This window comes from Mustelus asterias, chromosome 22 (assembly GCF_964213995.1).
Source record: "Mustelus asterias chromosome 22, sMusAst1.hap1.1, whole genome shotgun sequence".
In the NCBI taxonomy this organism is placed as follows: domain Eukaryota; kingdom Metazoa; phylum Chordata; class Chondrichthyes; order Carcharhiniformes; family Triakidae; genus Mustelus; species Mustelus asterias.
In genome coordinates this window covers 17,755,482-17,770,880 of record NC_135822.1, presented here as the reverse complement: position 1 = coordinate 17,770,880, position 15,399 = coordinate 17,755,482, and the positions used below count along the sequence as shown (strand labels likewise).

The following is a 15,399-nucleotide window of genomic DNA, read 5'->3' as shown; positions in this document are numbered from 1 at the left end:
ACTTTGTCCGAACATCAGCTATGTGGTGTTCCAGGCCAGGTTTTGTAACATTAAAGGCGCTATATAAATCTAAGATCATGTTGTGCAGCAAATGCATGTGTTCAGGTTTTAGCTTCGAACCATTACTCAGTGACCCTGCATACATGTTGCACTGATGGCAGGATTGGAGCCAACCACCACCCCCCCCCCCCCCCCCCCACCACCACCACCCACCGCAACACACACCACCATCTGCTGGTTGGACAGTATGCAGGCATCCAGTGCCTCAGGTTAGTTACAGAAAAGTGCCCCTTGCCCAACTAGAACTCAGCATCTGCGCTGGAGAAGGGGGTGTGCTGAAATTGGCCGAGATAATATATTTTTAAAAAAGGTAACATTGAATAATCAGGTCCTTGAAGAGTCTAATGTTGTCGCTTTGTCCCCTTGCAGGATGCAGATGCCATGTTTTACTGCAACACCTGTAACCAGCCACTCTGTAGCTCCTGCCGTGACGACACACACAGGGCCAAAATGTTTGCCCGGCACGAGATTGTAACTCTCGCCAAACGCACCAAGGAGCTGCATAAGAAATGCCGTAAGGATCTCTAGTTCCAGTCTCAGAAAGCTGCAAATTCATTGACAATAGTTCCCTAGACTATTAAATCAAAATGGGGTGGGTATGGTGCTATAATTAGTGTGTTACTGGACTAGTTATCCACATGCATTGGATTAATAATACAGAGCATGGGAAACCCAAGTAGCTTAAATTTAGTTTAAAAAAGTTGAAAGCAACATGCTGGTGTTGGATTACTGTAAAAATCAACCTGGTTATGTCATCGTCCAGCTGGGAGGGTCTGCACTCACCTAATTTCCATTCTTATCTATCTTCCTGTAGCTAGAGATTTGCCATCACTGGTTTCTGTTCCCAATCCTGCACAGTTACACCTGGTGTCCCCCAGGAATCTAGCCCTGGCCTCCTCCGATTTCTCATCTATGCTTCCCTTTGCTGATGTCATCCACAAACACATCATCACTTTCCAAAGATACATTGAGGACACCCAGCTCGAGCTCACCAATCCCTACACTGTCCCTAAATTGTCAGACTGCTTGTCCGACATCCAGTATTGGATCAGCAGAATCTTCCTCCAATTAAACATTGGGAAGACAGAATCCATTATCTTTGATCCCTGTTGAAATAACTCCTCCAAGGCCGGTGTCCCTCCACCAAATTTAGATTTATTTACATAGTACATAACACTCAGACACATACTTCCTCGTACAGAGTATAAACCCTGGATGCCGGTAACTCTGACACTATTATATACACATGACGGGCTCTCTGATTGGACAAGCCATTGCCTTAATCAGGGAGCTCATATTCTAAGAGGTCCACATTGTGGGTCTCGTTAAAGTCATTACACCTGCCACAAACTCTTTTCCCTAACCACAATTCCATCGTGCTCCAAGATGACTGTCAGAAGCTGGATGACATCAGTAGATTTTGGACACAAAGGGACTCAAAATGTGTGTGAGGATAGGAACGTGAAGTGGTTCTGATGTTGAAGATTATCCACGATCGTATTGAAGGCTCAGTGAGTCAAGTGACTTACCCTTCCTGCTATTTCTTATCTCTTTGTCTCTGCAGCTCTTCACGAGGAACCGTACATCATGTTCTCCACAGAGAAGATGTCCATGCTCTGTATTAACTGCTTTCGGGACATGCAAGTGTGAGTCAGGCACTGATGGGCCAGGATCTAATATGTTGCACAGGTTCATACAGACATAGCCCCAAACAACTAACCAACTTACCTCCTTTGCTAGTTGTCAAAGGAGGATCTGAATCTCACCGACCTGGAAGGTGCCAGGCTCAGTTCCCTCTCTGATCTGAGACAGGTTGGAAGTAGGAGCGGCTGCAGTTCTCCTGGGATAGGGAGGGCAATACCAGATTTCTTCAACAGGGATAACAATCTGAGGCAAGAAGCCAGGCTGATTTTCTCTGAACTGACCGACCATAGACCACACTGCCTGAGATCAGCAGACCCGTATCTTAAAGTTTATTAGTCACAAGTAGTCTTACATTGACATTGCAATGAAGTTACTGTGAAAATCCCCTAGACACCACACTCCAGCGCCTGTTGGAGTACACTGAGGGAGAATTTAGCATGGCCAATCCACTAACGCACACATTTTTGGATTGTGGGAGGAAACCAGAGCACCCGGAGGACACCCACGCAAACACGGGGAGAACATGCAGACTCCACACAGACAGTGACCCAAGTCGGGAATCGAACACTGATCCCGTTAGGCAGCAGTGCTAACCACTGTGCCACTGTGCCTCCCCATTGTGCGCATGGGAATCCCCCGGGGACCTTCAGGCATGGACTGACTGCTCAATCCTACACTTAGCTGAAGGTTTTCCCACCGAGGCAATGGGGACAGAAACAAAACACTGCAGATGCTGAAAATCTGCAATGAAAACAGGAAATGGTGACAATGGAGGAGGTGTGGATATTTTTGGAAGTAAATTTACACTAAGGCTGTCCTTGATGCCTCCCTTGAGCTGTTCCAGTCTGATTGTAACTGTTTATCTCATTATTCAGAGAGAGCCGAGCCCACTGCATCGACATTGAAACTGCGTACATGCAAGGCTGTGAGAAACTGGACCAGGCTGTGATGGTACGTGGACTGCAGACTTCACTCTGTGCGAGTGAGAGAGGTATAACTCAGCTGCCAATCTTCCAGGATTTCCCTGGAGTCTCCAAGATTTAAAGGCCAATCTCCTGAAATCTGCTGAAAAGAATTGTAAAGATTATAAATTATAAAAGTATTGCAGATGGGGGAAGAAATGCCTGCTTGACTGATAGTCAAGAATCAACCAATCGGGTAGTAAAAAATGTACTTGCTTTCTGACTGAGAGAGGTAGGCAGGGCATGTGGTGATGGTGACAGGGTGGCACGGGGTGCCATGGCGGCACAGTGGCTAGCATTGCTGCCTCACAGCGCCAGGGACCCAGGTTCAATTCCGGCTTTGGGTGATGTGTGGAGTTTGCACAATCTCTCCGTGTCTGGGTGGGTTTCTTCCCACAGTCCAAAGATGTGCAGGTTAGATGGATTAGCCATGGTGAATGTGCAGTGTTATGGGGATAGGGTGGGGGGAGAGGGCCTGGGTAAGACACTCTGTCAGAGAGTTGGTGCAGACTCAATGGGCCGAAAGGCCTCCTTCTGCACTGTAGGAATTCTATGATTCTATTATGTTGGGATGACCATTGGCATGAGTGTTGGGGCAAAGTGGTTGGCAGCAGGAGGGCATGTGATCAAGGAATACATCCAATCAGTGTTGGCAATCCTCAGGTAATCCTTGAAAAGACTGGAGTAGCAGTGAGTTAGTCAATAACACTGTTAACTAGAATGAAGATCCTGACTTCATGATCTTTTACCCAAAACCCTCAGGGCCAATTGCATTTCAGATTTCAAATAATTCCAGTTTTTGGACGCCACATGTAGACCTGGGTATACTTACAGTACACTGGCCGAAGCCTAGGCCAGCTGTGGTCTAAAGTAAATAGAATGGCTAGAAAAGTACAATATATGATAAATACAGGGTGACTGTAATAAGTTCCCACATGTGGTGCCATCTGCGATTCTGCTTGTAGGAGACAGTTCGCAAGGTGAACACTGCAAACAACTCGACTTCCCACGCTAAAGGTCGATGAGGTTCAATGGAGTGTGGTTTTTGGATGTGTTTGGATTTATGGAGAAAAGATTCTTGACCCTGTATTTCACTCTGGGTGCTCCGTCTGTGGCAGGCACCCATCCTGGAGTTGAGGCAGTGATGGGACTGAGACCAGTTCTTCCATCTCCTCCTTTCTGTTGTTTCCTTTCCTTGGTAACACATTGTGAGGCACCCACTTAGCCATTTATCAGTGGCCCTGTAGGAGGGCACAGTGAGCACAGTGGTTAGCACTGCTGCCTCACAGCGCTGGTTCGATTCCTGGCTTGGGTCACTGTCTGTGTGGAGTTTGCACATTCTCCCTGTGTCTGCGTGGGTTTCCTCCAGGTGCTCCAGTTTCCTCCCACAGTCCAAAGGTGTGTGGCTTAGGTGGATTTGCCATGCTAAATTTCCCCTTAGTGTCAGGGGTACAAACTAGGGTAAATGCATGGGGTTATGGGGATAAGCCTTGATGGGATTGTGGTCGGTGCAGACTCGTTGGGCCGAATGGCCTCCTTCTGCAGTGTAGGATTCTATGATTTACTGATTAGAGGCGATCCTGCAATGTATGTTTAAAGAGTTGGAACGGTAATGTTAGGGAGGAAGACGTTAACACTGTAAATTTAAAAACTATTTTACTGTTAATTACATTGAATCTTCATTTAGTTTAAGAATATGTTCAGTGAAAATGAATTGTTAGTGGTTATCACTTTATAAGGATATAGGCAAATAGTAATTGCCTCTCTTTCACACATCAACAGTTATACCCTCTGTACAGATTAGAATGTGCCTGTCATCCTAGGTTTTTAGGCTTAAGCCCCTAGAGTAGGGCTTGAACCCATAATCTCCTGACTCAGAGGCAACTGTGCGACCCATTGAGCCAAGGCTGACAGCAAGTCTAATGTCATGAGAAAGTTGACATCAGTGTAATGAAAGAGATGATTCAGCTTGGGGGTAAAGGGTGGGGGGGGGGGGGGGTTGCTCCTTTTTTAAAGATCCAACCAAGTAACGAATTCTCAGGAGCTCTTGGTGAATTTGTTCACTAGGCAGTGAAGGAGCTTCAGACGTTCACACGAGAAGCCATTATCCTCCTGAAAGCCATGATCAACGAGGTGAGAATCAATGTCAATGAAGAGGAGTCAGCCATCAGCTCACTATTCAACAGTATGCAGGTAATTCACACCATCGACATATTAATTAGGAGGGCTCAGTAAGTGTAAGGGACCATTGAAGGGAGGGTAATCCATGACTAGAAACTTCATTCATGCCTTTGTTACCTCTGGACTTGACAATTCTAATGCTCTCCTGACTGGATGACCACTTTTCACCCTCTGTAAACTTGTGCTTATTCAAAACTCTGTTGCCCAGATCCGAACTCGCTGCAAATCCCATTCCCCCTGTGCTCCCTACACATTGACTCCCAGTCTGGCAATGCCACCATTTTAAAACTCGCTTCCTCGTGTTCATGTCCTTCCATGGCCTTCTCCCTCTCTATCTCTGTAACCTCTTCCATCCACACAACCTTCCTAGATCTTTGCACTCCTCCATCTCTGGCCTCCTGCACATGCTCAGTTTTCATTGATGCCTATGCCTTTATTCATTGAATTTAAATTCTCTCAGCTATGATGGGATTTGATCTGGATCAGCCTGGTCCTGTGGATTACTAGTCCAGTGACCTTATCACTACACCATCATCTCTCGATGCTGATGTATCCCCTTCAAGGTCAATATATCCATCATAAGGTGCGGTGCCCAGATCTGACTGAAGGAAGGACTCTCACATCAACAGCCAGACACAGAGTCACCTGGCAGGATGTTGGAAGCAAGTCACTCACTCCCTCATGCATGTAATGAAAGCAAGAGGAGGATAAATGATGTTTAGCACAAAAAATATTCTGCAAAGTGTTGTTTCTGTTTCACCAATTGTGATGCTGGGTCCAGAAGAAGATGGCAAAGGACTAATTGGTTGTCCAGTGTCGCCAAACCAGCTCAGTTTATGATTCAGGCAGTCAGTTTTTTGGACTGTAAACCACACTCCAGACAAAGAGGGCAAATATTTATTGGGTCCTTGGCCTATTGAGTGGACCGACACTGGCAGAGGCACATCTGAAATCAGCAACTTGATGAGTTTATATTTGGATGTGTGTAAGAGTGATTGACTGTAAGTAAGTAAGTGTGTGAGGGAGGGAGGGAAGAAGGGAGGGATCATAATCTGGTGGGTAGGACATGGTACTTATATCTTGACATGGAAACCTGACAGTTTATTTTCGTGTCCTAGGAAAAATTAGCCGAGAGGAAGAAGATACTGCTGAAAACTGCTCAGAAGTAAGTGTGGTTGTCTTTGCTGACTGTACTGTTAGGGGGCAGCAGTGTGGGAGGACAGGACAACAGAATATTGCTGGGGTGCTCTCTGTAGGCTCACTGGGTGAGAAGCTGATCCACACAGATCAGGTCCCAGAGTGAATCTGAATTTTCCCCACCACTAGTTTAGCCAGTAATTTTGCATCCATGCCCTTTGGTTACTGAGCCCTTTGCATGTGGGCAGCATGGTGGCACAGTGGTTAGCACAGTTGCCTCACAGCACCAGGGACCCGGGTTCAATTCCGGCCTCGGGTGACTGTGTGGAGTTTGCACATTCTCCCCGTGTCTGCATGGGTTTCCTCTGGGTGCTCTGGTTTCCTCCCATGATCAAAAGATGTGTGGGTTGGGTTGATTGGCTATGCTACATTCTCCCTTAGTGTCAGGGGGACTAGCAGGGTAAATACATGAAGTTACGGGGACAAGGCCCGGATGGGATTGTTGTTGGTGCAGGCTCAATGGGCCAAATGGCCTTCACCTGTACTGTTGGGATTCTATTCTATGAAGTGGAAAATTTCTCCTTATTTACTCCATCAAAACCCTTCCTAATTTGAATTTCAGCTTAATTCTCCCGGCTTTGAGGAGAACAAACCCAGCTTTTCTGGTCTCTTTCTCTCCACGACAAAAGTCCCTCATCGCTGCTATCATTCCAGTAAATCTATGCAACTTCTCTAACTCCTGGGTTATAGGAGGGGAAAAATAAATCAGTCCGGTTTCTTGCTCATGCTCATTTCTAACTGGAAGTGTCTGAGTGAAGGCTTCCCGGTTGACCGCGAGTAAAAAGCATTTTCTAACTGGTATCATACACCTGTAAACCTTGGGGCTGCTTGAAGTTACAACAGTTGAGCTACTTATCTCGATGGGTCCCATGTCTAGCTCACTCACTGTTAGCCCAGGCACCATTTCCTACCTGACAGTGCATACGCCCAGTTAACCTGCTGATCAGTAACAAGAGTGGAAAGGCTGAGCAGTGATCCACTCTCCCAAAGCAGCATCTCTATCAAAGTAATGGAAAGGGTGATTGATCTTGATATCGAGATGCATTTACTGAGCAATCCTGGAATTCCCTCCCGAACAGCATTGTGGGTCAACCCACACAGCACGTGGACTGCAGAGTTTCAAGAAGGCAGTTCACCACCACCTTCTCAAGGGCAACTAGGGATGGGCAATAAATGCTGGCCAGCCAGTGACACCCATATCCCATGATTGAAGATTTAAAAAAACCTGCTCACTGACATTCAGTTTGGGTTCCACCAGGGCCACTCAGCTTCTGACTTCATTGCAGCCTTGGTTTGTGCATGGACTAAAGAGCTGAACTCCAGAGGCGAGGTATGAGTGACTGCCCTTAACATCAAGGCAAATTGGGCCAAGTGTGGCATCGAGGAGCCCCAGCAAAACTGGAATCGATGGGAATCGGGGAAAACCTGGCACAAAGGAGGATAGTTGTGGTTGTTGGAGGCCAATCATCTCAGTCCATGGACATCATTGCAGGAATTCCTCAGGGTGGTGTCCTAGGCCCAACCATCTTCAGCTGCTTCATCAATAACCTTTCCTCCATCATAAGGTCAGAAGTGGGAAATGTTTGCTGATGATTGCACAATGTTCAGCAACATTCCTCAGATAATGAAGCAGTCCCTGTCCTTATGCAGCAAGATCTGGACAATATCCACAATTGGGCTGATAAGTGATCAGCTACATTTGCACCACACAAGTGCCAGGCAATGACCATCTCCAACAAGAGAGAATCTAACCATTGCCCCTTGACATTCAATGGCATCAATGGAAAAATCTTGCTAAAACTATACAAGGCACTAGTTAGACACGCCTGGAATACTGTGAACAGTTTTGGTCCCCTTATCTGAGGAGAGATATATTGGCATTGGAGGCAATCCAGAGAAGGTTTAGGAAGTTGATCTCGTGTATGGAGGGATTTTCTTATGAGGAGAGGATAAGTAGGTTGGGCCTGCACTCATTGGAGTTTAGAAGAATAAGAAGCAACCTTATTGAGACACATAGGATTGACAGGGTAGATGTTGAGAGGCTGTTTCCCCTGTGGGAGAGTCTAGGTGTGGAGATGCCTGCGTTGGACTGGGGTAAGCACAGTAAGAAGTCTCACAACACCAGGTTAAAGTCCAACAGGTTTATTTGGTAGCAAATACCATAAGCTTTCGGAGCGCTGCCCCTTCGTCAGATGGAGTGGAAATCTGTTCTCCAACAGTGCACAGAGACACAGAAATCAAGTTACAATCAAGTAACTTGATTTCTGTGTCTCTGTGCACTGTTGGAGAACAGATTTCCACTCCATCTGACGAAGGGGCAGCACTCCGAAAGCTTATGGTATTTGCTAACAAATAAACCTGTTGGACTTTAACCTGGTGTTGTGAGACTTCTTACTGAGAGTCTAGGACCAGGGGACATAATCTCAGAGTAAGGGGAGTAAGGGGTCGCCCATTTAAGACAGAGATGAGGAGGAATTTCTTTTCTGAAGGCAATGAGTATGTGGGATTCTTTACTGCAGAAGGCTGTAGAGGCTGGGTGGTTAAGTATGTTCAAGACTGCGATAGATAGATTTTTAATCAGTAAGGGAATCAAGAGTTACAGAGATAAGGTGGGAAAGTGGAACGAGGATTTTTTCAGATCAGTCATGATCTCATTGAATGGTGTCGCAGACTCGATGGGCTGAATGGCCTACTTCTGCTCCTAGGTCTTATGGTCTTACTACCATAACTAAACCCCCCCCAGTATCAACATCTTGGGGTTAGCACTGACCAGTGGACCAGCCATATAAATACTGTGGCTGCAAGAGCAGGTCAGAGGCTAGGAATCCTGTGGTGAGTAACTCGCCTCCTGACTCCCCAAAGCCCGTCCACAAGAATACTCTCCAGTTGCCTGGATGAGTGCAGTTTCAGCCACACTCAAGAAGCTTGACATCATTCAGGACAAAGCAGTCCGCTGATTGGCACCCCATCCCCCATCTTCAACATTCACTCCCTTCACCACTGACGCACAGTGGCAACGGTGTGTACCATCTAAAAGATGCATCGCAGTAACTCATCAAGGTTTCTTCGACAGCATGTTCCAAACCTACCACCTCTACCACCTAAAGGTTCAAGGGCAGCAGATATGTGGGAACACCACCATGTGGAAGCTCCCCTCCAAGCCACTCACCATCTTGACTTGGAAATATATCACCGTTCCTTCACTGTCGCTGGATCAAAATCCTGGAACATCCTTCCTAACAGCACTGTGGGTGTACCTACACCACATGGACTGCAGTGGTTCAAGAAGGCAGCTCATCACCTCCTTTTCAAGGGCAATTAGGGATGGTCAATAAGTGCGGACCTAGCCAGCGTCATCCACATCCTGTGAACGAATAATACCTCCCCCAAGAGAAAACACTGGATAATCTGCTCAGTGCCAAGCTAAGATGCTGCTGTCAATGTTAATGTTTATTGTTGTTTAATATTGGTATTGGAATGCTGGAGCGTCCCTAGTGGCAATCAGTATAGTGCAAGAGTGATCCTCTTGTGTTGTGTCTACAGCACAGAAATAGAACATTCAACCCAACAGGTTTTTGCCTTTTTATGCCCCACACGAGTTTCCTCCAAGCCCCTCTTCCTCGAACCCTATCAGCATAACCTGTGCTGGTCCTTTATGTACCTAGTTTCCCTTTATATACAACTATGCTCTTCAGCTGAAGCAATCCATCTAGTTGCAAGTTCTACATTTTTAACCACTCTTTGGGTAAGGAAGATTCTCCTGAATTGCCGACTGTAGATTTATTGGTGACTATCTTTTAGATAGCCTATCGATTCAGACTTTCTTGAATATTATATCTCAAGGTAATGTTCCAGAGTGAGTGTTTATTGAATATAACAACAGTGAGCTGAATTGGAAGGTGGGAGTTGTTTCCCAGTACAAGATAGTTCCTAAGTATAGAGACACATTACAGATCCAGACTATCATTGCTTCACATACATACAGTCTGCCTCTCATACTTCTGGATTAGGACGTACAGCAGGTTTGAGATACACTTGGAAGCCCAGTAGTAAGTGACAATATTAGGCCTCAGTGCCCCTGTGCTAGGGAAGAGGTTCCCATTCCTGTGGTCCCTGCTGACCAGGGCTGGATGTTGGGTTTCGTTGTGACCAGATACCCTCTAACAACTCATGATGTGACTTCATGTAAAGAATAGTTGGGTTAGATAACTGAAAGCAAACATTATACTCAATGAACTGAACCCCAATGAGAGTCAGCAGTAGTGGTTAGCACTAGTGTCTGGTCAGACCCCATTTGGAGTATTGTGAACAGTTTTGGGCCCCGTATCTAAGGAAGGATGTGCTGGCCTTGGAAAGGGGTTCACAAGAATGATCTCTGGAATGAAGAGTTGTCGTATGAGGAACGGTTGAGGAGTCTGGATCTGTACTCATTGGAGTTTAGAAGGACGAGGGGGGTCTTACTGAAACTTACAGGATACTGCGAGGCATGGATAGAGTGGATGTGGAGAGGATGTTTCCGCTAGTAGGAAAAACTAGAACCAGCGGGCACAACTTCAGGCTAAAGGGACGATCCTTTAAAACAGAGATGATGAGGAATTTCTTTAGCCAGAGACTGGTGAATCTGTGGAATTCCTTGCTGCAGAAGGCTGTGGAGGCCAGATCATTGAGTGTCTTTAAGACAGAGATAGATAGTTCTTGTTTAATAAGGGGATCAGGGGTTATGGGGAAAAGGAAGGAGAATGGGGATGAGAAAAATATCAGCCATGATTGAATGGCAGAGCAGACTCGCTGGGCAGAATGGTCTAATTCTGCTCCTATGTCTTATGGCCTCACAGTGCCAGGGACCCGGGTTCAATTTCGGCCTTGGGTCACTGTCTGTGTGGAGTTTGCATGTTCTCCCCATGTTTGCGTGGGTTTCCTCCGGGTGCTCCGGTTTCCTCCCACAGTCCAAAAGATGAGCAGGTTGGATGGATTGGCCATGCTAAATTGACCATTAGTATCAGGAGGATTAACAAGGTAAATACAGGGGGATAGGGCCTGGGTGGGACTTTTGTCAGTGCAGGCTTGATGGGCTGAATGGCCTCCTTCTGCACTGTAGGGGTTCTATGATTCTCCTGGAGAGATGGGGCGAGAGGGAAACTGACTTGAAAGAAAGACACAAAATAGAGCTTCTCAGCTCCAACTTTAAATCTTCTGATTCTTTTTCCAGTCAACATGAAGAGAAAGAGAAAGCTTTCAAAGAGCAGCTGTCCAACATGGCCGCACTTTTACCTACCCTTCAGGTGAGTGAGCTAGGGTTGGGGGGAGGGGGGGGGGTGGGTTCAAACAGGCGCTACAAAGCAACAAACCTGCAGTTCACTGCAAAGAGAGTCAGAGAGCAAATCATTGGTTGTCATGAGAACAGATAATCAAAAGTTCCAAGTTAACTCTGAGGCACGAAACACCTTTTCATGCTTTATTTATGATAATTATCTCCTTTCTGCTCCTGGTCATTCTTAATGCACGTGCGCCCAGACAGTGGGTGCTAGTAAGATATTTGACCATGTATAGCATCACCAGTCTGACCTACCCTCGCTCAATATTCTTGCACACATACTGTTCACCAAAGGGCAGTGGATGGCAATCAGGAGCTTTGACCGACTTCACTTTTCCCTGGTTCACAGCAGGTGTCAAACCTAGAACTGTTCTCGGTCTGTACGGCCCAGTTACTGAGTCACTGCGACAACAACTAGCTCTTAAAATAAATATAAAGGTCTCTTGCTGGACAGTTTGTAAGGAAGTTAGTGCTTTGTAATGTTTTAAAGATGTGAGAAAGTTTGACATGAACACAAGCATTTCTTTCTTTGTTTCCTTTCAAGTGGTGAAGTTGACAGACTGATTGTTCTCCTTGTCTCTCTTTGTTCAGGTCCACCTTGTCACCTGCTCTGCTTTCCTTAGCTCTGCCAATAAGTTTGAGTTCTTGGACTTGGGCTATGTAAGTACGAGCTATGGTTTCTGAAAGTCAAGTGACATGAACGGAAAGTGGACTCATTGCAGCCACTGGAAGGTTTGGAAAATACAATTGGCAGTGAAGTGAAATCTGTTAGTGGAATAATGGTCTTATTGCAGGTCGGTAAACTCACTGAGCTGTACATAACATGAGGGGCTCAGGTTCGATCCACATGCTGTGCATGTGTGGTATGTGTGCGAATGTGTATATATGTGTATATATGTGTGCATATGGATGTGTGTGTGTGTATGTACGTATGTGTATGTTTTCATTTACATTGGGCAAGATCAGGATCAGCTGTGATGGTCTTCTTTGAAAGAAGGAAGGTGATAAGCACATTGTCAAAATAACTCACTGTGAATGTCTCTCAGGTTTCTTAACATTTCTATCCCCGAGTACCTTCCACCCCTATTGACCTCCCCACTGAAGCAACATTCCATTTCCCATTGACTCCTCCGCTCATCTCCCATCCCCGGAAAAGTTCCATCTCCTACTGCCTGCTCTCCTATGCAATGCTCTTTTTAAATAACTCTTTATTTTCTCTCCAATTGTTCTACTTCCTGTCCTGAAGATACCTGTCTGACCACTGGACTTGCTGTGTGAAGCATTATGGTTGGACCCCCTAATGCACTTTGTCAAAAAGAACTTGCACACTCTTTCCAGCAGGGGTCCCTAAGCAACCGTCAAGTGTGGCAATTCATGGAACCCTACAGTGCGAAGGAGGCCATTCGGCCCATCGAGTCTGCACCAACCACAATTCCACCCAGGCCCTATCCCCATAACCCCATACATTTACCCTAGCTAGTCCCCCTGACATTAAGGGACAATTTAGCATGGCCAATCCACCTAACCCGCCCATCTTTGGAGTGTGGGAGGAAACTGGAGCACCCAGAGGAATCCCACGCAGGGAGAGCGTGCAAACTCCACACAGACAGTGACCCAAGCAGGGAATCGAACCCAGGTCGCTGGCGCTGTGAGGCAACAGTGCTAACCGCTGTGCCACCCAATTGTAGCCTCACTTCCTAAACTAGACGAAATGCGGCCGACAGACACATATCTGATACCCCAAAAATCTGCTCAGAGATCGTGTTTAAGGAATGTCTTAAAGGAAGAGAGAGACGGAGAGGTTTGGGGTGGGGAATTCCAAAGTTCACTGCATGGACAGCTGAACATATGTCCACCAATGCAAGGGTGAAGGAGGTTGGGGACGTGCAAGAGGCCAGAATTGGGGTCAGAGATCTTATTGGGCTGGAGGTGGTTGCAGAGATAGGTGGAAGGAGATGGCTGTTTAGAGTTTGAAAACAAGGATGAGAATGTTAACATGGTGGCACTGTCAGGAATACTGGATGAAAAATACAAAAAGTATTGATTTGGCACAAGTTTAATGCCCATTTAGACAACTGAAAATGCACCTGAAGTAATTTTTTTCTTTCATGGGATGGGGACATTGCTGGCAAGGCCAGTGTGTGTTGTCCATACCTAATTGCCCTTGAATCGAGGAGGCCATTTCAGAGGGCAGTTAAAAGAGTCAACCACATTGCTGGGGGAGGAGTCACCTGGAGGCCAGACTGGGTGAGGGCGGCAGTCTTCCTTCTCTAGAGGGCATTAGTGAACAAAGGGCCTGTTTCTGTGTACTTTTCAGATGGGATTTTACAACAATCAACCAGATTTATTAATTGAATTTAAATTCCACCACATTGAGATTTGAACCTGTGTTCCACAGAGCATCAGCCCGGGCGTCTGGATTACTAATCCAGTGACATTATCGCCACACCATTGATATAAGCTTCAATGAGGCAGACAAAAAGCTCATTACAATGAGGAGTACAGGGTATGTACTGAGGCATTGCGAGGGCATTCCAGTCATTGTTTTGCCATCTACAGACTTGTGTGTTTGTGTGTGATCCCCCCTCCCCCCTGCCAGCCACTCTCCTTGCTTTGTCCTAAAGAGTCAAAGTTTGGCAGCACTGTTTTCTTGGAAAAGCTTCACTCAGTTTGAGCTGCTGCATTTTAAGCCACGGTATCAGACACAAACTATCTGCATTTGTGCGTTGTGTTTAATAGAAATGGTCTTGAGGCATTTCACAGGAGCGATTATCAGACAATGTCTGACATGTAAGGAGATGTCAGGACAGATGGCCACAAGCTTGGTCAGTGATGTAAGTTTTAGGCAAGATCGGCAGGGAAGCAGAGAGGTTTAGGGAGGAAATACTGGGACTCAATGGCCATGATGTGGAGATGCCGGCGTTGGACTGGGGTAAACACAGTAAGAAGTTTAACAACACCAGGTTAAAGTCCAACAGGTTTATTTGGTAGCAAAAGCCACACAAGCTTTCGGAGCACCAAGCCCCTTCTTCAGGTGAGTGGGAATTCTGTTCACAAACAGGGCATATAAAGACACAGACTCAATTTACATGAATAATGGTTGGAATGCAAATACTTACAACTAATCAAATCTTTAAGAAACAAAACAATGTGAGTGGAGAGAGCATCAAGACAGGCTAAAAAGATGTGTATTGTCTCCAGACAAGACAGCCAGTGAAACTCGGCAGGTCCAGGCAACTGTGGGGGTTACAGATAGTGTGACATGAACCCAATATCCCGGTTGAGGCCGTCCTCGTGTGTGCGGAACTTGGCTATCAGTTTCTGCTCAGCGACTCTGCGCCGTCGTGTGTCGCGAAGGCCGCCTTGGAGAACGTTTACCCGAATATCAGAGGCCGAATGCCCGTGACCGCTGAAGTGCTCCCCAACAGGAAGAGAACAGTCTTGCCTGGTGATTGTCGAGCGGTGTTCATTCATCCGTTGTCGCAGCGTCTGCATAGTTTCCCCAATGTACCATGCCTCGGGACATCCTTTCCTGCAGCGTATCAGGTAGACAACGTTGGCCGAGTTGCAAGAGTATCCTTTCCTGCAGCGTATCAGGTAGACAACGTTGGCCGAGTTGCAAGAGTATGTACGGTACATACTCTTGCAACTCGGCCAACGTTGTCTACCTGATACGCTGCAGGAAAGGATGTCCCGAGGCATGGTACATTGGGGAAACTATGCAGACGCTGCGACAACGGATGAATGAACACCGCTCGACAATCACCAGGCAAGACTGTTCTCTTCCTGTTGGGGAGCACTTCAGCGGTCACGGACATTCGGCCTCTGATATTCAAAGAACAATACAGCACAGGAACAGTCCCTTCGGCCCTCCAAGCCCGTGCCGCTCCCTGGTCCAAACTAGACCATTCTTTTGTATCCCTCCATTCCCACTCCGTTCATATGGCTGTCTAGATAAGTCTTAAACGTTCCCAGTGTGTCCGCCTCCACCACCTTGCCTGGCAGCGCATTCCAGGCCCCCACCACCCTCTGTGTAAAATA

The 15,399-nt window shown here is 46.6% G+C and overlaps 2 protein-coding genes across 3 annotated transcripts in view; one reads left to right on the top strand and one right to left on the bottom strand.

The window, feature by feature from the left end:
* Positions 1-15,399, bottom strand: part of icmt (isoprenylcysteine carboxyl methyltransferase) — a 60,309-nt gene that overhangs the window by 12,779 nt on the left and 32,131 nt on the right. The window lies entirely within an intron of this gene.
* The window catches only part of rnf207b (ring finger protein 207b), a 43,344-nt gene that overhangs the window by 10,946 nt on the left and 16,999 nt on the right, over positions 1-15,399 (top strand). For both annotated transcript variants that reach the window (XM_078238809.1, XM_078238810.1), the window contains 7 exons: positions 430-574; positions 1,625-1,706; positions 2,580-2,655; positions 4,734-4,859; positions 5,966-6,012; positions 11,254-11,326; positions 11,950-12,018. In XM_078238809.1, the coding sequence (XP_078094935.1) occupies positions 430-574; positions 1,625-1,706; positions 2,580-2,655; positions 4,734-4,859; positions 5,966-6,012; positions 11,254-11,326; positions 11,950-12,018 (618 nt within the window). The remainder of the gene's footprint in view (positions 1-429; positions 575-1,624; positions 1,707-2,579; positions 2,656-4,733; positions 4,860-5,965; positions 6,013-11,253; positions 11,327-11,949; positions 12,019-15,399) is intronic.